At 49.2% G+C, this 22,498-nt stretch overlaps 9 protein-coding genes across 9 annotated transcripts; 6 read left to right on the top strand and 3 right to left on the bottom strand.

The window, feature by feature from the left end:
* Nucleotides 1-308: 308 nt before the first annotated feature.
* J4E83_010864 (uncharacterized protein) lies at nucleotides 309-2,633 on the top strand (the record flags this gene model as incomplete). Its single annotated transcript, XM_049337742.1, has 2 exons — nucleotides 309-502; nucleotides 551-2,633. The coding sequence occupies 2 exons, from the start codon at nucleotides 309-311 to the stop codon at nucleotides 2,631-2,633; spliced, it is 2,277 nt and encodes a 758-aa protein (XP_049183183.1).
* Nucleotides 2,634-3,364: 731 nt separating this feature from the next.
* J4E83_010863 (uncharacterized protein) lies at nucleotides 3,365-4,354 on the top strand (the record flags this gene model as incomplete). The annotated part of the gene is made up of 1 exon (XM_049337741.1): nucleotides 3,365-4,354. The coding sequence occupies one exon, from the start codon at nucleotides 3,365-3,367 to the stop codon at nucleotides 4,352-4,354; it is 990 nt and encodes a 329-aa protein (XP_049183182.1).
* Nucleotides 4,355-4,616: 262 nt separating this feature from the next.
* On the bottom strand, nucleotides 4,617-6,335 carry J4E83_010862 (uncharacterized protein; the record flags this gene model as incomplete). Its single annotated transcript, XM_049337740.1, has 1 exon — nucleotides 4,617-6,335. The coding sequence occupies one exon, from the start codon at nucleotides 6,333-6,335 to the stop codon at nucleotides 4,617-4,619; it is 1,719 nt and encodes a 572-aa protein (XP_049183181.1).
* A 404-nt stretch (nucleotides 6,336-6,739) lies between these two features.
* On the top strand, nucleotides 6,740-8,397 carry J4E83_010861 (uncharacterized protein; the record flags this gene model as incomplete). Its single annotated transcript, XM_049337739.1, has 3 exons — nucleotides 6,740-7,095; nucleotides 7,148-7,456; nucleotides 7,503-8,397. The coding sequence occupies 3 exons, from the start codon at nucleotides 6,740-6,742 to the stop codon at nucleotides 8,395-8,397; spliced, it is 1,560 nt and encodes a 519-aa protein (XP_049183180.1).
* Nucleotides 8,398-11,364: 2,967 nt separating this feature from the next.
* On the top strand, nucleotides 11,365-13,983 carry J4E83_010860 (uncharacterized protein; the record flags this gene model as incomplete). The annotated part of the gene is made up of 1 exon (XM_049337738.1): nucleotides 11,365-13,983. One exon carries the CDS (start codon nucleotides 11,365-11,367, stop codon nucleotides 13,981-13,983), a length of 2,619 nt encoding a protein of 872 aa, XP_049183179.1.
* A 204-nt stretch (nucleotides 13,984-14,187) lies between these two features.
* J4E83_010859 (uncharacterized protein) lies at nucleotides 14,188-15,265 on the bottom strand (the record flags this gene model as incomplete). The annotated part of the gene is made up of 3 exons (XM_049337737.1): nucleotides 14,188-14,287; nucleotides 14,345-14,661; nucleotides 14,711-15,265. The coding sequence occupies 3 exons, from the start codon at nucleotides 15,263-15,265 to the stop codon at nucleotides 14,188-14,190; spliced, it is 972 nt and encodes a 323-aa protein (XP_049183178.1).
* A 904-nt stretch (nucleotides 15,266-16,169) lies between these two features.
* Nucleotides 16,170-18,179, bottom strand: J4E83_010858 (uncharacterized protein; the record flags this gene model as incomplete). Its single annotated transcript, XM_049337736.1, has 1 exon — nucleotides 16,170-18,179. The coding sequence occupies one exon, from the start codon at nucleotides 18,177-18,179 to the stop codon at nucleotides 16,170-16,172; it is 2,010 nt and encodes a 669-aa protein (XP_049183177.1).
* A 444-nt stretch (nucleotides 18,180-18,623) lies between these two features.
* On the top strand, nucleotides 18,624-19,252 carry J4E83_010857 (uncharacterized protein; the record flags this gene model as incomplete). Its single annotated transcript, XM_049337735.1, has 2 exons — nucleotides 18,624-18,680; nucleotides 18,731-19,252. The coding sequence occupies 2 exons, from the start codon at nucleotides 18,624-18,626 to the stop codon at nucleotides 19,250-19,252; spliced, it is 579 nt and encodes a 192-aa protein (XP_049183176.1).
* A 1,461-nt stretch (nucleotides 19,253-20,713) lies between these two features.
* Nucleotides 20,714-21,535, top strand: J4E83_010856 (uncharacterized protein; the record flags this gene model as incomplete). The annotated part of the gene is made up of 2 exons (XM_049337734.1): nucleotides 20,714-20,781; nucleotides 20,839-21,535. The coding sequence occupies 2 exons, from the start codon at nucleotides 20,714-20,716 to the stop codon at nucleotides 21,533-21,535; spliced, it is 765 nt and encodes a 254-aa protein (XP_049183175.1).
* Nucleotides 21,536-22,498: the final 963 nt, after the last annotated feature.

Below are 22,498 nucleotides of genomic sequence, written 5' to 3'. Positions count from 1 at the left end.
CGCGTTATGTTCCGTTGAGCCCGGTGGCTGAATGTCGTTTATTATCGCGGGTCGATCGAGAGACAGCATCATGCAGATCCGGGGCTCGTATACGCGGGCACGCGGGGTAGCACGGTCAACCCTCACTATGGCTTCACGGGAGAGTAAAATAGCGCGTCTTTGGGTACCTGTCCGGCTCAATTCGCATCCTTGTCTGCATGGTGGTCTTGGGCATCTCGAGTCGTGAAAGTCATAAAGAGTCGGGTGCCTCAACGTGACAGTTAAGGGCAGTCTAGCAGCGGCAGTGTACACATCGTACCTGTGTAGCCATGATGCATTCCGCCTCATCTCTTCTCCTTCTTGGCGCCGGTTTGTTGTCGACCACCTACGCTATCGGTCCCGATTGTGTCAATGGTCCATTGAAAGACAACAAGATCTGCGATGTCGATGCCGCGCCCACGGAACGGGCAATGGCCCTCGTTGCGGCTATGGAAAACGAAGAGAAGCTCGACAACTTGATGAGGTAGGCGTTCATGGCGATTTTCTCATTCCAGTAAACTAATTTTCGCAGTAAATCGAGGGGTGTAGCGCGACTGGGCCTTCCTGCCTACAACTGGTGGGGTGAGGCATTGCACGGTGTAGCAGGAGCCCCAGGAATCAACTTCACCGAACCGTTCACGAACGCCACCTCTTTCCCCATGCCATTGCTCATGTCGGCTGCATTTGACGACGATCTTATCTTCAAGATCGCCAACATCATCGGAAATGAAGCGCGTGCCTTTGGCAATGGAGGTGTGGCCCCTGTGGATTACTGGACTCCAGACATCAACCCATTCCGCGATCCTCGCTGGGGTCGGGGCTCAGAGACGCCAGGCGAAGACATTCTGCGCATCAAGGGCTACACAAAGAGTCTGCTCGCTGGACTAGAGGGCGACCAAGCTCAGAGGAAGATCATCGCGACATGCAAACACTATGTTGGCTACGACATGGAGGCTTGGGGCGGCGTCGATCGCCACAACTTTGACGCCAAGATCACTATGCAGGATCTGGCCGAGTACTACATGCCGCCTTTCCAGCAATGCGCGCGAGACTCCAAAGTTGGTTCGTTCATGTGCTCGTATAACGCTGTCAACGGCGTCCCTACATGCGCCGACACGTACGTTCTACAAACCATCTTGCGCGACCACTGGAACTGGACAGAAAGCAACAACTACATCACCAGTGATTGTGAGGCTGTCGCTGACATTTCCGAGAACCACAACTACACAGATACGCTCGCCGAAGGTACAGCAGTCGCCTTCATCGCCGGCATGGACAACAGCTGCGAGTACGAAGGATCTTCCGATATCCCTGGAGCTTGGAGTCAAGGACTCTTGAACGTCACTGTTATTGACAGGGCGCTCACGCGGCAGTACGAGGGTCTCGTTCGTGCTGGCTACTTTGACGGTGCTGGAGCTATATACGCAGACCTCGGTATCGCTGATGTGAATACACCAGAGGCACAGCAGCTTTCTCTCCAAGTCGCATCGGAAGGTCTTGTCATGCTGAAGAATGACCACACGCTCCCTCTAGCTCTCTCCAATGGATCTAATGTCGCTATGATCGGGTTCTGGGCCAACGACTCGTCGAAATTGTCCGGTATCTACAGCGGCCCTGCTCCCTACCTGCGCACCCCCGTGTGGGCTGGTGAACAGCTCGGATTGAACATGTCTATTGCCACTGGCCCTGTTTTGCAGAACTCCAGTGCCCGCGATAACTGGACAACGAACGCGCTCAATGCGGCAGAAGGATCTGACTACATCATCTACTTTGGTGGTCTAGACACTTCAGCAGCGGCAGAAGGTTTCGACCGTACCGACATCAGCTGGCCTAGCGCGCAAGTCGAACTCATCACTAAGCTCGCTCAACTTGGAAAGCCGCTTGTGGTCGTTGTGTTGGGCGACATGGTCGACAACTCTCCCCTGCTGTCGATGGAAGGCGTCAACTCCGTCATCTGGGCTAACTGGCCCGGTCAAGATGGTGGACTGGCCGTCATGAACGTCATCACTGGCGCGCATGCAGTCGCCGGTCGTTTGCCAATCACGCAATACCCCGCAAGCTACACCAATCTCTCGATGCTGAACATGAACCTTCGTCCTGGTGCCATCAGTCCAGGTCGCACCTACCGCTGGTACAACCAATCGGTACAGCCCTTCGGGTTTGGCTTGCACTACACCACCTTTGCTGCGAACTTCAGCAGCAGCGAAGGACTCACCTACGACATCCAGGATATCATGAGCGATTGTTCGCAGATGTATCCTGATTTGTGCGACGTAGCGCCACTGGAGATTGGCGTGACCAATAAGGGTAACACGACTTCCGATTTCGTCGCTCTAGCTTTCATCAAGGGTGAAGCTGGACCAAAGCCATACCCGCTCAAGACATTGGTCTCATACGCGCGATTGCGGGACATTGCTGGTGGTCAGACAAAGATGGCATCACTCTCTCTCACGCTTGGAACGCTGGCGCGGGTCGACCAAACGGGCAACACGGTTGTGTACCCGGGAGAGTACACAATGCTTCTTGACGAGCCTACGCAGGCGGAACTGAAGCTCACGATCACGGGTGAGGAAACAGTGCTGGACAAGTGGCCTCAGCCGCCAGCATCTTCATAGATGATGAGATTGATACCGCTATTGCGTTAGATGAATGTTAAACATCGTTGCAGCCCTGCGCATTGCCGCTTTCTTCTGTGTATGATGTTTCTGATTCTGATTAACAGCGATCGAAGATTTCTTGCTTGAGATCTGTCACCGATTCGGTTCATGCAGTAAATGCTTAGCCGGAGAAGACGTCACCTTGGGCTTAAGTCATTCCCTAGGTAATAAGTATATAGTTGTTTCCTAGGCACAAAGTACTTTTTACCTAAGCATAAAGTACTTTTTACCTAGGTAAAAAGTCTTAGATTTTATACTTAGGTACAAAGGTTTATACCTAAGAAGTATATACATACACTAATGTTATAGTATCTTCTTAGGTAAAAATATTTAGATATTAGAAGATAGGTTTATACCTAGAAATGAGAGTTTGTACCTAAAGAAAAGAGTTTATACCTAAGTAGAAGAGTTTATACCTAGGTAAAAAGTAATTTTTACTTAGGTAAAAACGTTTCTACCTAAACAAAGTCCGCGACTAGGCACAGATTGTCTACTGCGCCGCTCATGCTCGACAAACGGCGCGTGCGGTACGTGCCTCTTGAGTGCATACAGTCACATGATTTGGTGGCGTAGCTTTCGTGACGCAGAAGCCTGCGGAATCTCGCTATTGTTGCAACACCGTCCTCCCGAAAACCTATGTCATATCGCGATCCACACTCGACATCGCAGGGCAGCCTGAATACCAAACTATGATGGAGACAGCCACTCCACTCCAAGTGTCCATGGACAAGTCTCGCGTGGACAGCCTAGTCTACGACGGAGACTTCAAAGTCGACGACAACGTGCTCAGTAAATTCCCAAAGGGTACAAAGGTCATCTCTGCGCACCGCTTTGGAGTATCAACCTGGACTGTGACCGCCCGGCTACATCTTCTATTGCCCAACGGTACCGAGCAACGCTACTTCCTGAAGTCGGCTTCAGCGGCTCATGGTTGCACCTTAATAGAAGGCGAGTTCAACGCGATGTCTGAGCTGTACAAGTGGGCGCCGTCGCTCGTGCCTAAGCCGCACTCCTGGGGACGATACCGAGATGACGAACCAGAGGCGTACTTCTTCCTTTCACAGTACATCGACATGAGCAACCAAATGCCCGATTCTGATCAGCTGTGTGAGAAGCTGGCTCGTCTGCACCGCGAAAGCACCTCATCTACTGGTCAATACGGATTCCATGTAACGACATGCCAGGGTCGCGCGACGCAGTGTGTAGCATGGGAGAGGGATTGGACGGTCTTCTTCATCAAACTCCTGCAACACGTCATCGATGTCGACTTCGAGTTGAACGGAGCTTGGAATGAGCTCGAAAAGGCCGAGAAGCGGCTCATTCAGTTTGTGATTCCGAGACTGCTTGGAGCCCTTACTACGGAAGGTCGTAAGATCAAGCCGAGCTTGATTCATGGTGATCTCTGGGAAGGCAACATCGGTACAGCCCTTGACGGCGTTGATGTGCTTCTTTTCGACTCTGCTGCATTCTATGCACATAGCGAGCTAGAAGTGGCGGATTGGAGACCTTACTACAACAAGATCAGCAACAAGGTATACTTAAAAACCTATTTGGAGTACCAAGAGCCTAGCGAACCGAAGGAGGAGTGGGACGATCGGAATCGACTCTACAGTATCTACTGGAATGTCATCTACTCGGTCAACCACGTTGCCCAGGGTAAAGCGATTCGCCAAGTGTAAGTCGAGCAGGAAGTGATAAGGCATAGCTAACACCCGAAAAGCGCTTACAATGATATGCTCTTTCTCATTGACAGATACGCGCCTTTCCCAGAAGGCGAGAGACCTGCGACACTACTAGAGGCTGAGATGGCTTCTCTGTCATCTGAGCGGGATCATACTGTGTAGGGCGAGCTGCTTGGTGAGTGGTTTGAATGCTAGCACAGAGAAATAGTATTATAATCTGCTCTCATACAAAATCATCCGGAAGCTTATCAGTGATGCCTCAGTTTCCAGCCTTGGTCTCCATCGATGCAATCGGTCCAGAGATCAGGGAGCCGTGCTGAGTTACGCAACCGTTCCGTACTTGTCTCCAATGCATGCCCTTCCATTGTAGCAGGGCGACGCACAGTGCCGACAGTATGCCACTCCACAGACCTAGAGCCGTAAAGTACCATCCTCTACCAGCTGCGTTCAGCAATGGTTGTAAGACTGCAACTCCCGTCGCGGCCATGGCGCAGCGTGTAATGCTCGTGGCAGCTGCGGCAGTACTGGGGCTTTGAGGGAAAGAATCCACCAGCAAGGTGCTGAATGTCGTGTAGCCGTAGCAACCCCAGAAGCCTTGCATGAGCTGTAGGATCAATGGAATAGCTGGATGTGCGTGATACTGTACGCTCCATCCATAGCCGATCATAGTCGCTGTCGATACCATTAGCATGGCGTAGCTGTATCTTGTCCGTGCATGCTCGATTGGAAACTTCAGAAGGTCATCACCAGATACCTTATCGATGGTCCAGCCGATGCTGCGAGCAATGGCACGGTAGTTGTAATCCATCATCTTTCCAGTGAAGTAGGCTCCGGCGATGGTGCCAATACCACGCGGCAGATACGACAAGCCAATGTAAAGCTCATTCCAATTGTATATATCTTTGTAGATGTCCGGGCCCGCTGCGACAAAGGAGTAGTCCACTGTGTAAAACGATCCGTGAACCCATAAGGTGAGGAAGGTGTCCCTATAGAAGATGATGCGAAAGCAGGCGAGCAAGTTAGACAGTCCGTACTTCCGCTTAGTCGTCTGGCATGGAGCTGCCGCTGATGACACTAGAGTCGAACCTCCTTCATTCAGTCTCTTTGCTGCTTTTACCTTCATCCGTTCTCGTAAAAGCCCTACCCAGCTGTACTGCCACCACTTGTATCCAGACTTGTCACTGCCATTGCCGACCATGTTGCGAGCCGTCTCGGGGAGTAGCGCGCCCACGCCTCCGAGCAAGACTCCGCCGACAATAAATAGGGCCCAGAATACCCAATTGATGTCTCCGCTTATGTATGCCACCAAACCTCCTACGACTGGACCTACACAAGTGCCCAGATTCATGGCCATAGAGATGGGGCCTAGCATCTGTCCTCGTTCGCTAGGTACACAGACGTCTGCAACGACACCGAAGCTGATTGCATACGCTGCGCTTGCTCCAAGACTCTGCATCGCACGCAGAACTAAAAGGACAGCATAGTTGCGCTTGTTGAGAGCTAGTCCCAAGTTACCGATGACGTACAGGGCCAGAGTGGCCACGAAGTAGGGTCGCCGGCCATGTACATCAGATAACGGTCCGAATATGACGGGTGAAATGGCTTGGAAGATGATGTAGAGGGTTATTGTAAGATTGATAGCCTGCGCTGTAGTACTGAACTGTGTGCGCAGCAGGGGAAGAAGGGGGAAGTAGATGGTCGCGGTCAAGGGTGACGTGATAGCTGCCAACCCAAGAAGCGGCCGTAGTCGCCGCCGCTGCGACTGCGTGAAGGATGTGTATTCGAGCGGGCTTGGTGCAGGCGCTTCGTCGCACCTGGATTCTTCAGCATCCTTACCCAGTTCCGCATCGCCGAGTCGCGTTGGGGGTGAGGCAGTAATCTCTCCGGACATGACGCCGAGCTGGTGCTTGGGCGAGGCTGGACGCGCGAAGTCTGGCGGGGTAAGGCTTCCGACTGGCGCCTTCCGGCTCGCGGCCATGGCTCGTCACGCGTCCGCCGGCAAACCTCCACCTTCTCCTCACCCCAACCCCAGAATACAAACACCCCATCCCTGTGCGCGCATCTCGTACAGCTGTCGATCACTCCCTTGAGCTGGTGCGCTATGTCAAACGGTGCAGGCCAAGACGTGCAACATGATGCATCGCGACCAATTCCTCCGTCGCCCGCGCCCGTAGCCAGGAAACGCTGCCTGCTGTGAGGTCATCCAGTATGCAGCACAGCGACCACCGGATATTATGAGCCCGTGATGCGAGGTAGAAAACGAGCGCGAAGACTGGTAATGTTCAGCATCCAGCTCTGATCACCATGGCTACCACGATCTTGCTCTCGGCATGCCTTGCCCTACAAGCAGCAGCCAAAACAGTCAGATCACCCACACCTCCCATGGGATGGAACTCGTACAATACCTGGAACTGTCTACCCTCTGAAGAAAAGATTCACGAGAGTGCTCATGGCCTCATCGACCTGGGACTCAGCAACGCTGGCTACAACTTCGTGACAGTCGACTGCGGCTGGAACGCCCATGATCGAGATGACGAGGGGAGACTTCAATGGAACGAGACCCTCTTCCCATCTGGTGGCAAGGCACTTGGAGATTATCTTCATGACCTGGGTCTGGACTTTGGTCTTTACTCTGGCGCTGGGTATCTACAGTGTGGGTCAGAATCGCTACCTGCGAGTCTGGGGTACGAACAACTAGATGCAGAGAGTTTCGCTCAGTGGGGAGGAGATAGCCTTAAGTATGATCACAAGCCTCCTCACTACGCTTTCGCCCCTGCTAACGGTATGCAGGTACGACAACTGCTACTCTACTTCCAACACAACGATGGTCGACTCCAGCTCCGCAGAAGCTCAATCACCAGCACGTTTCCAACACATGGCGGCCGAACTAGACGCGGTAGACCGCGACATACACTACTACGTCTGTCAGTGGGGCATTGGCACTGACGTCGGTGACTGGGCGGCTGAGGTTGGCAACACCTGGCGAATTAGCAACGACATCTACAATGGCTGGCGCAGCATCTGGCGCATTACCAATCAGGTCGTGCCATACTTCAGGCACACCACTGCTGGTGCCTTTGCAGACATGGACATGTTGACGTAAGTAGCGTGATCTGTTTCTGAAGTCGTCGACTGACAAGCCTAGTGTGGGCCTCAATGCCCTTTCTGAAGAGGAAGAGCGCTTCCACTTTGGCATGTGGGCTATCAACAAATCTCCTCTTATTATCGGCGCCGCCCTCGATCCCGAACGCATTAGTCAGAGCTCTCTAGACATCCTCTCGAACAAGGAAGTCATTGCCATCAATCAAGACCCACTTGCCCAGCAAGCCATGTTGGTCCGACGCGATACCGAAAACGAGTGGGATATCTGGATGGGAAAACTCTCGGGATCGAAGCAGGTGCTGGGTATCGCGAACTGGAAGAACGACTCCCAAGCCGTGGACTTTGATCTGGCAACACTGGGCATAGCTTCGGCCGATGTGCGCGATGTCTGGGCTGCGAAAGATCTTGGTACCTTGTCTGGTGCCCAGACGGCTGACTTGGCCGGACATGAGCTGCGACTATGGGTTCTATCCAACATCGTCGCAGCCGCCCCTCTCACCTCCGGCTCGTACCATTCCGTTGCTAATGCGTCGCTTTCCGGACCAGCACACAACTTCTCCTGCGCGTCCGGCGCATGCCTTCCCACTGGCTCGAAGATTGAGTACATCGGCCGCGCCAGCAGCGTCATGTTTGCCAACGTCAGCTCTCAGTCCACTGGCAAGAACCTCATGGGTATCGACTTCGTCAACTACCACTATGCATTCACCACTGCATGGGAATGGGGCGACAACACACGTAACATGACCATCGCAGTCAATGGTGCTGAGGCGAAGCGATGGGCCTTCCCTCTCTCTGGTGGCGATTGGGAGGAGAGTCTACGACTGCAGATAGAGCTCGACGGCTTTGTGGAAGGTACAGAGAACATGATTGAGTTCCGAGGGTACGGAGACAGTTTTGGGCCGGATCTTGTCGGCTTCGAGATCTTGAGCAGCGCTTAGAGTTTCCCCTTGGGTAAATACTTCTTGCTTTGGTACAGTTTATACGATTTTTACCTAGGTATAATCTACAGGCTTTTTACTTAGGTATAAACTATGCTTTGTACTTAGGTATAAACTACATGCTTTTTACTTAGGTACAATCTATGCTTTGTACTTAGGTATAAACTACATGCTTTTTACTTAGATATAAACTATACTTTGTACTTAGGTATTAATTATACTTTTTACTTAGGTATAAACTATTTTTTTTTATTAGTAAACTAATAATTCTATAGTAAGCTAGTTTAAAAAAAGTAAGGTCTATTACTAGTATATAAAAAAATATATTTCTAAAAAAGTTAAAATTCTATATTTAGAAGTATAGGCGTTAAGTAAACTAAAGCTTAAGTTCTTAATACTACTACTTCTAGCGTAGTTAAAGCTTTTAAAATTTAGAGTAGTAAAGTAACTATTTTATAAATACTAACATCTACTTATACTATAGTAGAGAGAATTATAATATAATTATATATTTTTAATAGCTTATAACTAACTAAGCTATAAATTATAAAGTAATAAAATATAAAAATCTTAGCTTATAAAATTCTTATTCTTATTCTTATTTTTATTCTTATTCTATAGCTTATAGTAAATTAGAGATCTAAAGACTTATTAAAAATATAAATAGTAGCTTAAATCTAATACTAAAGCTATACTAATACGTACACTAAATAAGCTCTTAACTATATCTCTACTTATACTTTTTTTATAAGTTCTTCTTACGTTAGTAAGTCTACCTAAAGCTAATCTTATTTACTAGTTTTATTATCTTACTTATTAAAGCTTAATTAAGCTTTTTATTATTACTATATTAATTATTTTTCTCTTAAATATATTACTTTATAAGTTCTTCTAAAGTTATTATTTTAGAAGCTATTATAAAAGCTATTATAAACTACTATATTTATACTATACTAGAGGCTATTATAAGTACTCTAAAAAGCTACTTTACTAGTATAGAGCTATACGCTAGGCCTATTAATATTTCTATTACTTTTATTTTAATTATTTCTATTTTTATTATCTTTATTATCTCTATTATTTTTATTATATATATAGCTAGTATAAAACTTTCTATTATTCTTTATTATAGCTTTACTTTTAAAAAGCTTATTAGTAAAATTAATAAGCTCTTTAGTAGTTATAGTTTCTTATTTATAAGAGAGAGAAACTAGAAAAACTATTTTATTAAATACTATTCTATTAATAATCTTACTAATAAGATACTACTAATTATCTACTATATTATTATCTATAACTAAGTATATAAAGTAAAAGAAATAATAAATTTACTTTTCTTTTTAGCTTTATAGAAAGCTATACTTTTATAAAAAAATACTTTAACTAAAATACTTTATAAAAGTAATAAGAGCTAAGATAGTAAAGATATAGTATTTTTAGATTACTTTATATAGTAAGATACTATTTATTAAATAGTAGCTATAATAGACTACTATAACTTCTATTAAAAGCTAGAAAAATAGTTATTATATTATAGTTATTAGAGAATAGATACTATAAAGCTTAGTATAGTATTTCTATTACTACTATATTATCTTAGTAGTTTTTAACTACTATGTAAAGAGAGTATATAAATATATAGAGTTATAGTCTATATAAGTATTAGTACTAATAGTAATATATACTAAATATCTTAAAATTTTAAAATCTTTTAGCTATTCTAAGATAATAAGCTAGATATCTTTTAATATCTTTTTACTAAATAGAGTCTACAAAATTAGATATAAGACACTAAGATATAAACTATACTTTATACTTAGATAAAATCTAAAGTAAGCTTATTCTAGACTTAAGATACTTTACTTTCTAGCTAATACTAATAAGTATTATTTAGATTTTAGTAAAGCTTAGCTATTATATAAGTCTTAGAGCCTATACTACTTATATTACTTATATCTTATACTACGTATAATTATTTTACTTCTATCTAAAGTTTTTTACTTTTATCTAAAGTATTAATATATTATATCTTACGCTATATACTTATTATATTACTTCTATCTAGTATTTTAGCTTACGTATCTTATAGTGTATATAATTATCTAAAGTTTTAATATTTCTTACTAAGACTTAGACGCTAGCTATAGTAGTAAGCTAATATAATATATTATATTACTTAAAACACTAATATACTATACTTATAGTAATAATTACTATAATTATATTTTATACTTAATTAAATAACTACTTCTAATTTACTAATTAGTAGCTATACTTTTATCTAGTATAAGTTAAGTATATATAGCTCTATAAGTAGAGTAATAAACTATACTTTATACTTAGGTATAAACTATATTTTCTACTTATATATAAACTGCGCTTTTTACCTAGGTATAAACTATTAAGGTGTGCTTTCTACTTAGGTATATATTATACTTTCTTTCTAGGTACAAAGCACACACTATTTACCTAAGGATTAACTACACTTTTTACCTAGCTCTATAGTTTTTACCCAAGTCTGCCGTTTTTACCCAACTCTGTCGTTTTCACCCAACTCTTGTGGTTTTTACCCAATCCTTTACTTCTTACCCAACTCTGTTGTTTTTACCCAACCCTATAGTTTTTACCCAACTTCGTACTTTTTACCCAACTTCGTACTTTTTACCCAACTCTGTACTTTCCACCTAACGCTGCGAGTCTGCGGAAGAGGTGGATGCGAGAGGATGTGACGCAAGCGCATCGTCGCGGCGGGATAAATCGGCCTCTGATGTACATCCGTAAGTATGGCCGTGCCTACGCTTGTGTTGAACGAAGGAAGCTCCGTAGTCGTTGATCAGCGTTTCACCCAAGCATCTTGAGGGGCAGGTACCCCGCATGTGTTTACCCGCGGGTGAACAACCACCGAACGTCCATCATTTAGCTGTCACATCGGTCAGGCTCATCGCTAGTCTACAACTAACGGACAAGATGACGCCTGTTCCGTATACCTCATCGCCGCTAATCACGGGTTGGACGTTCAAGCAGGGCGACCGTTCCTCGACTAACGAATACCTACCGGCCTGCGATGCACCAACTGAAGTCTATCGCGACTTACTCAAACATGACAAGATTCCAGACCCCTTCCATGACCTCAATGAGCTAGCAGTGCGTTGGGTTGGCGATGAGATATGGACATATCGCACGACCTTTGCTGCGCCTTCCGACTATGGAAAGGCGAACGCGGCCACCACCCTTCGACTTGAAGGGCTTGACACATTTGCTTCCGTCTTTCTGAACGACGAGAGGATTCTGGAGTCCGACAACATGTTCATCGAGCACCAAATCGACGTTTCAGGCAAGCTTCAGGCTGAGGACAACGTGCTGGAAATCGTCTTCGAGTCAGCGCGCAAGAAGGGTCTCGAGTTGGTGGAACAGCATCCAGAACATCGCTTCATCGTACACCAGACAGAGATCTCGCGGGGGCCGGTGCGCAAAGCGCAATATCATTGGGGATGGGATTGGGGCCCTATTCTCATGACATGTGGACCTTGGAAGCCAGCATCGATCGAGACGTGGGAATGCCGCCTATCAGCCCTCAATGTGCAGTACGAACTGTCGCAAGACCTGAAGTCTGCAAAATTGAAGATGAGCGTCGAATGGGAGGGTACGACTACGGGTATACTTCTCATGGTCTCGAAGGACGGAGAAGACATTGACGGTATACGGACAACCATCAATAACCGCAAAAGTCCTCTGGAAACTACTATTACCATGGAAAATATCGAGCTCTGGTGGCCGCAAGGCTATGGGCAACAGAGTCTTTACACCATCAGAGCAGAAGCCATTGTGCAGGGTGTCCCGAATCCCATCCACCTCATATCTCAGCAGTTTGGCTTTCGCCGCACTGAGCTGATCAAAGAGTCAGACGCACACGGCACTTCTTTCTACTTCCGCATCAACAATGTCGACATCTTTTGCGGAGGCTCGTGTTGGATACCCGCCGACTCCTTCCTCACACGGCTCAAACCCAATGACTACTGCGAGTGGGTGAAGCTCGCAGCCGACGGTAATCAAACCATGCTGAGGATTTGGGGAGGCGGTATCTACGAAGCGGATGCGCTATACGATGCCGCCGATGAGTATGGCGTGTTGATATGGCAAGACTTCATGTTCGCATGTGCCAACTACCCAACCTACCCCGAGTACTTGAAAAGTGTGGAGATCGAAGCAAGACAGAATGTTAGACGGCTGAGAAACCACCCCAGTTTAGTCGTCTGGGCGGGGAACAACGAAGACTACCAGATCGTCGAACGATACAAACTACAGTACGACCCTGACGACAAGGATCCAGAATCCTGGCTCAAGACCGACTTTCCAGCTCGCTACATCTACGAGCATCTTCTGCCAAAGGTTGTTGGAGAGGAATGTCCAAACATACCCTACCACCCCAGCTCACCCTTCGGCGATGGCAAGTCGACGGTCCTAGGAGTGGATCCTACAATCGGCGATGTTCACCAGTGGAACATGTGGCACGGTACCATGGAGCCGTATCAACGATTGCCGCAGATGGGCGGCCGCTTCGTATCCGAATTTGGCATGGAAGCATATCCTCATGTTTCCACACTTGAGATGTGCATCAACGATCAGCACGACCTCCATCCTGGCTCGATGGCCATGGACTTCCGCAACAAAGCTATTGGTCATGAGCGACGTCTCATCAGCTACGTGTCTGAGAACTTTCGCGTTCAGTACCTTGTCAAAGGCTATACACATCTCACCCAGGTTATGCAAGCGGATGCGATGTCCTGGGCGTACAAGTCCTGGCGCCGCCAATGGGGGTCTGCTGGCGATCGCAAATGCGGAGGCGCGTTGGTTTGGCAGCTGAGCGACTGTTGGCCGACGATTTCATGGGCTGTGGTGGACTACTATAAAGTGCCGAAGCCAGCGTACTATGCCATCAAGCGCGCGATGCAGCCCATCACTATCGGCGTTCAGCGCAAGTCCAACAGTTGGACTGCGCGACCGGCTGATCGATTGTGGCAGCGCGACACTGGGCATATTGATATGCGTAAGCTTTGGCAAGATGTCGAATACGATCTCTGGGTCGCTAACAGCACTCTGATGGAGGCTGAAGTTGATGTTGTGATACGTTACATTTCAATCGGCACAGGAAAGGACATCAGCACTGAAGAGCGCAAGAAGATACGCATTGCGGCGAATGGAACAACCGAGATACTCACTGGCAATGTCGTCAAGGTCGACGACCCACAAGAGCCAGGTGGCCCTTACCGTACATCAAGAGCCGACCCTTTCGTCATCCACGTGTCGTTATTTGAGGATGGTAGGCTTCTTGCTAGCGACGTGTCATGGCCAGAGCCCATCAAATACCTCACTTTTGATAATCCAGGAGTACATGTGCGCTATTCGGAAGACAAGAAGACAGTGTTTGTTTCTTCTGCCAAGCCAGTCAAGGGCTTTGTGTTCGATGAGGATAACGAACACCGTTTGAGTGACAATGGCTTTGACTTGGTACCGGGGGAAACGAAAGAGGTACAGGTGGAAGGTCTTCCGGGAACGATGCTGAAATGGAGATACGTTGAGATGTGAAAGCTATTGTCTGCTCCTTTGTACTTCATTTCAACTAGTACTTCAAGACATATCCCAAAAGCTGTCTTCAGAATCGCTGTCCTCATCTGCAGAATCGACAGGCCTCTCGCTGACCTTCCAGAATGCTGTTGGTCCGGCAGGGCCATGACTAATGTTTACACGAAGTTAGCGCGTGTCTCACATCAGTCCGCACACAGCTATCACTTACGCATCGAAATCCTTGTCAAACCACGTTCCCACAACACCGCGTGGGCAGCGCAACCCGCCAACTTGTATGCCATCGCTGCGCCATCGCTCCTCACCGCTGTCGCAAAGTCAGTAATACTCTGCTCATTGTATGCCCACAACTCTCCGTACTTACCCTTGAAACACCGAGATAGTCTGCCAGCGAACCTCTCCTTCCGCTGTCAGGCTAACCGTACCGCGAATACCAGAGTTGGCATTTGGATCCCAATGCGCATCTACGGACTTCGATTTGCCTCTGAAATGCACAATGGGTAGCTTTGAGTTGTCAAAAGGCCCTGGCGCTGTAACGTCTGTGATGCGCAAGTCCATGATGATGTGTCTGATGGCTTCGTCGGTGTTCAACGCATCTCTAGGCTCGTCGGAAGGAACTTTCATCGCCTCGGTGCTAAAGTTGTAATGGTACAAGTCGTTGTAATCGAGGAAACATACGATCTAAATGTCGTTAGAGAGGATCTGAGCGTCCGGGCGATGTGCAACTTACACGTGACCAGATACCTTCCACTGCGTACGGATCCTTCATGTTGAGGGAAATGTCCGGTTGCTGTACCAACGCTGTATAGTTCCGTTCTGTGCCCATCTGATGATCGTCTTCCGGAATCACCCCATCAAGTGGAGCAAACCATGGTGGCCGAAGTTTATTCGATACTGTATGGGTGCAGTAGCAAGAGTTATAGCCGATGACAATCATGATGCTTTCGATCATCTCCCAATCCACTCGCATGGTGCCATCGTCACGGAAAGGTCCCCACTCGTTGTTATCGGTGTAGTTTCGTAGGTCGTATACACGTGATCTGGCATACGGGTTTGTTGAGAGATCTCTTCTTCCAGCGTTGGATGGCGGGAAGCCGAATAGACTGTGCAACTTTGCGCTGAGTTGTCGACTCTCTTCATCCCCAGCCGGTCTCTGCTTTCCTGTACCGGCACGGTCGAACAGGGAAGATCGGCACATGAAAGCGTCGTGATTCTGTGCGATACGTTGGAACTGGTTGGTCACTAATTGTTTGTTGTGAGTCACGCCATCTTCATCAAGTGACATGGTGGCGATAAGCTCGTCGACGCACGTTGCGACGAATGTGAACTCTTCTCTCTGCTACTGCTTAGCAACATTGCCATTAGATAGAAACTGGAAATATACCTTGAGATCATTGTTGGCAGAATCGAGGATCTTTTGACATCTCACCACCCTCTGCAACGCTCCTACCCATTCTGGCTCAGGATCGGCCGGTCTTCGGCGTCGAGGGTCGTCCTACCACAATATTAGACTGCATGAAATGCGATGAAAGGAAAGGGTATTGCATACAAAGTGCTTCAAGTACAGGGTTTTGTAAAGTCGCTTGTTCTCTTTGATGAATTGGTTGAAGCCCTTTGACGTTTGTGAACATGCCGCGAGATCCGGGGGATCTATCTCCTCCAGGATCCCGATCAGAACATCGTAACACAAATCCAGTAGTTCTATCATGGCTGTTTTCGAAGGGTTTGAACGCTCAAAGCAGTTGGTAGCGAAGGTGGAAAGCGGAGACAGATCAAGGGTCCAAGTGGTGACGATGTGGGGTCCGGAGATAAGGCCTGTCACCGTGTAGTTCGCAGCGGGCCGACGCCACTCTAACAATCCCTCGTTCTTTGAGGATTGCGCGTTACTTGGTGCTTGCTGAGATGCTTGTGTAACATGAGAATGTCTGTGTAACGAATGAAGACGTCACTGTCTCGAGCGGCAAGCTGAACACCCGCAAACGTCACAACGGGCGCTAGCGCAGCTTTTAGTCAGCAAACAGCCGGAACGCCGAAATCCATCAGTTTCTGCCGACTCTCCAACTGATATTACGCATCATGCAATTTGTCAGAACGCAGCTAAAGTTGCACAAGAGAGGTCACAACATCACCCGAGAGGAAGACATGTTGAACATGAAAGCAATGCAATTGGGGTATCTAGGTCAAGCAAGCTACCACTCTAATCGATCATCACACGTCAACCGTACATCCCACCTATCGTCTCCCTTCCAAACTTCACCGCCCTTGTTGTTCTTCGCGACTATCCGCCTAAGATTGCTGATCATACCACCAGGTCCCGAAGCGAACACCTCGGTGCCACCTCGTACAGTGCCGGCAACGAACTCTGACACTATGGTATCTAGATCAGGCCTGGCTTGGATGTGGTTGAGTCCCAACTCCGACTTTGCGACACCGTGAACTGACAGCGCTGACGATGCGTCGGCAGATGAAGAATCAGAGGCGGAATTGATCTCCTTGGAGCACTCGTTGGGCGCGGCCTTCTCTGAGACTGTGAGATCGAGGTTTGCTTCTTCTGCGGCGCGGGTGACGTAGATGTGAATACCGGTTCGCAGGTTGCGGCACTTGCGCTTGAGGGTAGCAAGTTCTGGGCCGACCCAGTCGATGTCGCTCCTTCGGCGTATGCTCCAGATGAGCGTCATGTGGCGGTCAGGCGACTGTGGGCTTGAAGCAAGGTCAAGGAGTACGGGGAGGACGTAAGCGATACCGGTGCCGCCAGCAATGCAGAGGATGTTGGAGTTGGCAGCAAGCCCACGCATGGTGCGCTCGCCGTAGGGTCCGGTCATGACGACAGAAAGGCGAGCATCAGCCATTAGGCTCTCGTGCGATTCTTGGTGGCTTGACATGTTCGCAATGCGCTTCATGGACAGGTCGGCAATCTTCTTCGTCTCTCCGCCCCTTGCGCGGAAAATGTACGAGTGGCGCTGGGAGTCAGCACCGTAGACCGGGCGGCTGATTGGTGTAAATGGGTGGGACTGCCAGATGGAGCTATCCGGGAATGTGAGGTAGAAGTGCTGGCCGACTGCCCAGGCATCCTGAGGGTGGTCGAAGTCTAGACGCACGACATCGCCGTTGACATCGTCCTTAAAAAGCGCAATATTTGCAGAAGCGGCACGGAAGCCCATGTGTCCAGAGGGCAGGAAGTTGTAGTGAAGCAGGGCTGATCTAGCAAGCCGGATAGCGCGGTCGATGAACCAGACCAGAAGTCCGGGGAGGAGGAAGACCTTGAGCTGCGCCCAGTGTCCCCAGCAGGCTCCAATGTACACCATAGCGAGGACGTAGTGGGCCTTGCGGAAGAATTCGTAGCCGGTGAGACGGATACCCCAGGGCGTCGAGAGCAGAACAAGGAGAGTCAGGAGAAGCATTGCGACTACTCCCCAGATCATGTACTCTTGGACAATCCATTCCGCGGCGACAGTGGGCTGCGGCTGGTAGAGACGAATCTCAATGACGCACCAGCCGATGGTGTGAAGAGCGGATTGGGCGAAGATGATGTATCCCAACCAGCGATGGAGGAAGTTGAAGCTCTGGTATGGCAGGCCAGTGACGAGTGACAAGATGGACTCGCGTGTCGAGAGCATAACGGAGAGAGGCGTGAGGGCGTATGCGATGACACCAATGCGGTCGGACCATGGCCCGAGGCTGGTTCGTGTGTTGTAGACGCCGGGCATCTTCTTGACGGGCGTTACCCATTTCTTGTAAACAATGCCGATGAAGGTGAAGATGGTCAGGTAGCCGGTCAGGACAACGAGGGTCAGGACCTGGGTGCGGGTCACCCGTCCGAAGATTGGTCGCGCGGCATCAGGAAGAAGATATCGTCGTGCGTATGAGGGAATCGCCCGTTGAATTCTTTCGAATGCGCTGCGTCTTTGGGGTACTCCTTCTCCTATTTCTTTTGGTAGTTGCACGCCGGATGGTTGCGAGCGTGCAAAGTGTCGGCCCACAGCCCACACCAGCAGGATGGCGCCAATGGTGGCCCAAATGATGCCGCTGTAGTACATGCCAAGGTCATGACTGCGGTAGACAACGTCGAGGTACTCGCAGGAGCCAGGGTCGCTGGTGCAGGGGACGAGGCGATCTGCGTAGCCCCAATGCGGCTCGACAGCGCTCGCCTCGGAGTAGTTCTGGATGTGCGCACGCGCGACGAGCATGTCAGCGGCCATGGTCAAAGCAAGAATTGAAGATGCGATGCGTGCTGCATGTTTCGGGGTGGAGTGCGCCGCATATGTATATGACCTATCGCCGGCCGGGCATTGCACACCGGAAACGTGGTGAGCACGTTTCGCAAAAACGCGGGCCAAGGCTTCGAGAAGTGGGCGGCGACGCTTAGGCGGGTCTTTGGGCGGTTCCCGCTCTCTTGGGGCCATCAAAGTGGCTAGTGCGAGTGTGTTTGAGCAAGTTCCCCCATAATTCGCGGCGCGATTGCCGGCTTGCTTGCTCGGGCCAGACTGTCGTGAGACGGCATCTCGTTCCTACATATCATGGCGTCGCATCTGCAGTCGCAGGGTCTGGTCCGACGTCTGCTATATCAATTTGACAGTCCTGTTCCGTGGTTCAGCCTCTGACATCCATCCAAACTTCGCAGGCCCAAGAACATCATCGCCATCATGCACGGAATGTCAGGAATGGCCGGAATGGCTCCCAACAGCACCTGCGTCACAGAGGTGTGCAATTCATATCTTGTCAATTCGATATCACGACTCACTGTGTTTAGATGCTGTGGAATTGGCGTGTCGAAGACGCCTGCTTCCTCTCCGAATCATGGCACGTGACCAACAACGGCATGATGGCCGCAAGCTGCATCGGCGCAGCTCTCCTAGTCGTCTGCCTCGAATTCCTACGAAGAGTCAGCCACGAATACGATGCTTTACTTCTCCGCCAGTTCCAGCGCCAACTTAACGCACAACGGGCGGCTCTCGCTGCTGCGACACCCACCAACTGCTGCGACGGCCCCACCTCGACTCTCGGTCTCCAACATGCTACCTTCCGAGCCACGGCACTTCAACAACTCGTTCGCGCTTCTATTCATGGCTTAACTCTCGGTCTTGCGTACATCATCATGTTGCTGGTCATGCACTTCAATGGATACATCTTCATCTCCATCATACTGGGTGCTGTCTTGGGCAAGTTCCTGTGCGACTGGATGGTGGTCAGGATACCATATGGTCAGGTCGATGAGAAGGACACAAGACGCTCTTCTATTGAAGCGGCAGGGCCGACTGGTTGCTGTGCGTAGAAGGGAGCATGAGCTGGTTGCGGCGAACTTTGACGATTAGATACCCTATGATTGTGATATTGCGAATAAATTCTTCTTTCTTCTAAACTTCAAACTCATCTCAATCTCTTAAGAGCGTGAACGGTTCCTTCGATTTCTGATACTCATGCTACATGTCCCAACAGCCATCAGAATTCGCTAGGGAACGTACGTCGCTCTTTCCGCGGAAATGTGTAAAACGCACCTGCCAGAACATCAGCTGCAGGGCAACCCCATACAGCCAATATGACCAATCGGAGACCCTCCGTATAGATGATCCACGTGTGTGATTTCGTGGGACGGAGCGCCCGCATTTCCGGATGACAGCCATGGTGGCAACCAAAGTCAAGGCCTTCTCGGCCCTACTATTGATACCGCAATAAACTACCTCTGCAAGTCTCGCCCGGTGGTCTTTGTCGTTGAGCACCTTGTGCATCTTGGCCGCAGAGACCAGGACACAGCTAAGAAAGGGTGGGGTTCAGTGGCTAAACCTTACCCACGCCCCACAATAGTGTGGATATGATATCCAAGAGCGTTCTTTTGCGCAAGTTGTGGCTGTGGGCCAAGTATCGATTGAGGGCTTGGTTCGGAGGTAGTGTCAAGAAAGCGAACGCCAGGTGGCGAGTGACAAGCCGGTACTTTACAGATAACTTAGATTTTCTGTGGGATGGTATGCGCAAGCTATAGCCAAATGTCGAGTGCGGGTCGAGAACCTGGACCGACGAAACCTAGGTAGCGGTCAAGTCTTTTGCACTGGGTTATCATTCAACAAGTGGCTGGTTGCTGCCACTAATAATTCTCTCTTCCAATGGATTTCTCTTCTGAGGTCATGATCTCGCATGAAAGATAAGTTTATGTACTGAGGTCGTTGCGTGATGTCTGCATTGCGCATTGACGCTGGTGCTTGGAAGGAAGTCATTCGGATTTGTTAACTGCCGTTTACGTCCACCGGTGAACATAGCTTTCTTGTCCGCGATCATTCGACGACTTTTCTCATGTCTGGATTGGGAACTGTATCATTAGCGAAGCCAAGGCTTAAGATATATCTAAGTATCCAAGTTGATACGAATAATGTTATCATCGCAGTACTTGCGAGCTTTACGTTGTTATGTTCAAATGCGAACAGCTGTTTGAAGTCTGCATGTCGGTCTTGTTAACCACTGCAGAATACGCCCGCTCAAAGTCACCTGGTCCCCGCCATACGACGAAGTCTCTTTTGATATTTGATGACATGTTCGCATCGAGTATGAAATGTGGTGTGTGAGGGTGACCTCATGTTGGACAGTAAATACACTCTCACTACGTGGAAAGATGAGAGCGCGACGTTCTCTCACCTTACCCGGCGGACGCTGGTATATCAAGACTCAGTTTCTGCTTCCTACTCCCACCTTCTACTTCACCAAACCTTCAACCACTACCGATACCACCAGATATAGCAACAACATGGCGACTGGATCCGCGAATCCGCGAGGCATCGAGCATTGCACTCATGGAGAGGCTGTCTTGAGAAGGTATGTTGCTAATGGAAACCTGTTGACAAGCTATCACTGACTCAAAGTCACATTCAGTACACAAAACGGTACAATTGATAGCATTCTCCATCGACAAACAGGCCGAAAATGGTCGATCCACATGACCCTGGTCGAGAGCGAATGCCAGGCCGGCCGGTTTAAAGAAAACATCTACAAGGACTGCTATATATTGGGCAGTGAGCACGACCCGGCAACATTCGACTTGTTTGTTCAGTGGCTGTATACCCGCAGGTATCAAGAGAAACAAGGACTGGTGGTGTCTTTGGCATATCGAAGCTCTCTAGGATCACCGAAGTCTGATTCGGAGAGCATGGATCTTGAGGGCTGGTTTTTCGGTATGATGGACTGGACCGTCAAAGCAGCGATCCTGTGCTGGCAGCTCGGCGCTAGCCTGGGTGCGAAGGGATTCCAGAACTACGCCATGGAGCGCCTCTTCGAAGCCCTCTCACGTCCACTCTTACAGCCACTGACGGCCAACTTGATCCTACGCACCTGCGACGTCGAAAAGGTGGGGGCTGTCCACGGTACGTCGCCGCTGCAGAGGCTGATACAAGACGTCATCGTTCGTAACTGGGGCGATGATACTATTGTCCAACACGGGGACCAGGAACAATGGTCGGACACGCTCGAGGCTTGTCACTTTTTCCGCATGAACTTTATCGAAGCGACGAGACAGTCACTTGAGAGGAGGCGGGAGCACCAGATGAGCTTGGCGGATTATCTCATTCGTTAGGCCGTCGAGATGTCGACACACCGAAAGTGGGTGAAGAAGATGTATGACGCAATGAGCAGAGCATATGATCGGAGAGGAGGGGTCGGGTTGGAGCGGTACCTAAGAGTTAAGGAATCAGCTTGCTAGAAGGAAGTTATCAAAAGGTCGAAGAACGCAAGGAAACAGACATGGCTATAGCCGACCATGCAACGGAAGGAATCAAATATTGAGTATAACCAACGCTTCAATGTGCCCATAATAGTGTCTCGACAACTACACAGCTCCACTTGATCGGCATGATCATGCGCTCAGGAGCCTTCACTTCATGCGACTTGCTGTTGAACATCAGTGGTGGTCCGAAGGTGTACGTTCCGGTACTCACGACGCCATACATCGTGCCCGGTACGTACAGTGTGATGCAAATGTCGTGGCAATCGCATGCTATAATAACAAGATGCAAAGTAAGTGACAAGCCACCTATCTGGGGCGTACGCGAAACATGCAGTGTCGTGTGCAGGTCGACGTAGACATGTACGCAACCGATCGCAGCTGGCAGGTACGCGACGCGCGCATGTCCGATTGTCGGCCGCTGACATGACTGGTGCGCATCGAAGTTGCACCTCTGCGCGACCACCGACGGACGACGCCATCGCTTCTTCTCTTTCTGCTCCCCGGCATCACACGGAAAGCATCACGTTCGGTTTCCAGGCTGGTGGATGGGTGGATCTGCGCTCAAGAAAGCCTTTCCTGCTGTCGGGACCCGAGGAAGAAGGATTAGCCGCCGTTAGCACGTCTTTCGCACGAGCACCCCAACCGTCAGCCCCACCTACGCCAACCTGCCAGACCCTTGATTTCGTTCATAGCAGCAGCGACGATGGGATGCGATTGGACCCCGACGATGGCAGGAACGGTATGCCTGCAAGCAAAAGCTTCCCGTATTCCAGTTGACCCGTTTGTACCTTTCCTCCCGCTCCATCCCTCCAC

This window comes from Alternaria metachromatica (assembly GCF_023757995.1).
Source record: "Alternaria metachromatica strain BMP 0045 chromosome Unknown scaffold_53, whole genome shotgun sequence".
In the NCBI taxonomy this organism is placed as follows: Eukaryota; Fungi; Ascomycota; class Dothideomycetes; order Pleosporales; family Pleosporaceae; genus Alternaria; species Alternaria metachromatica.
This window is presented reverse-complemented; position numbering and strand designations above follow the sequence as displayed.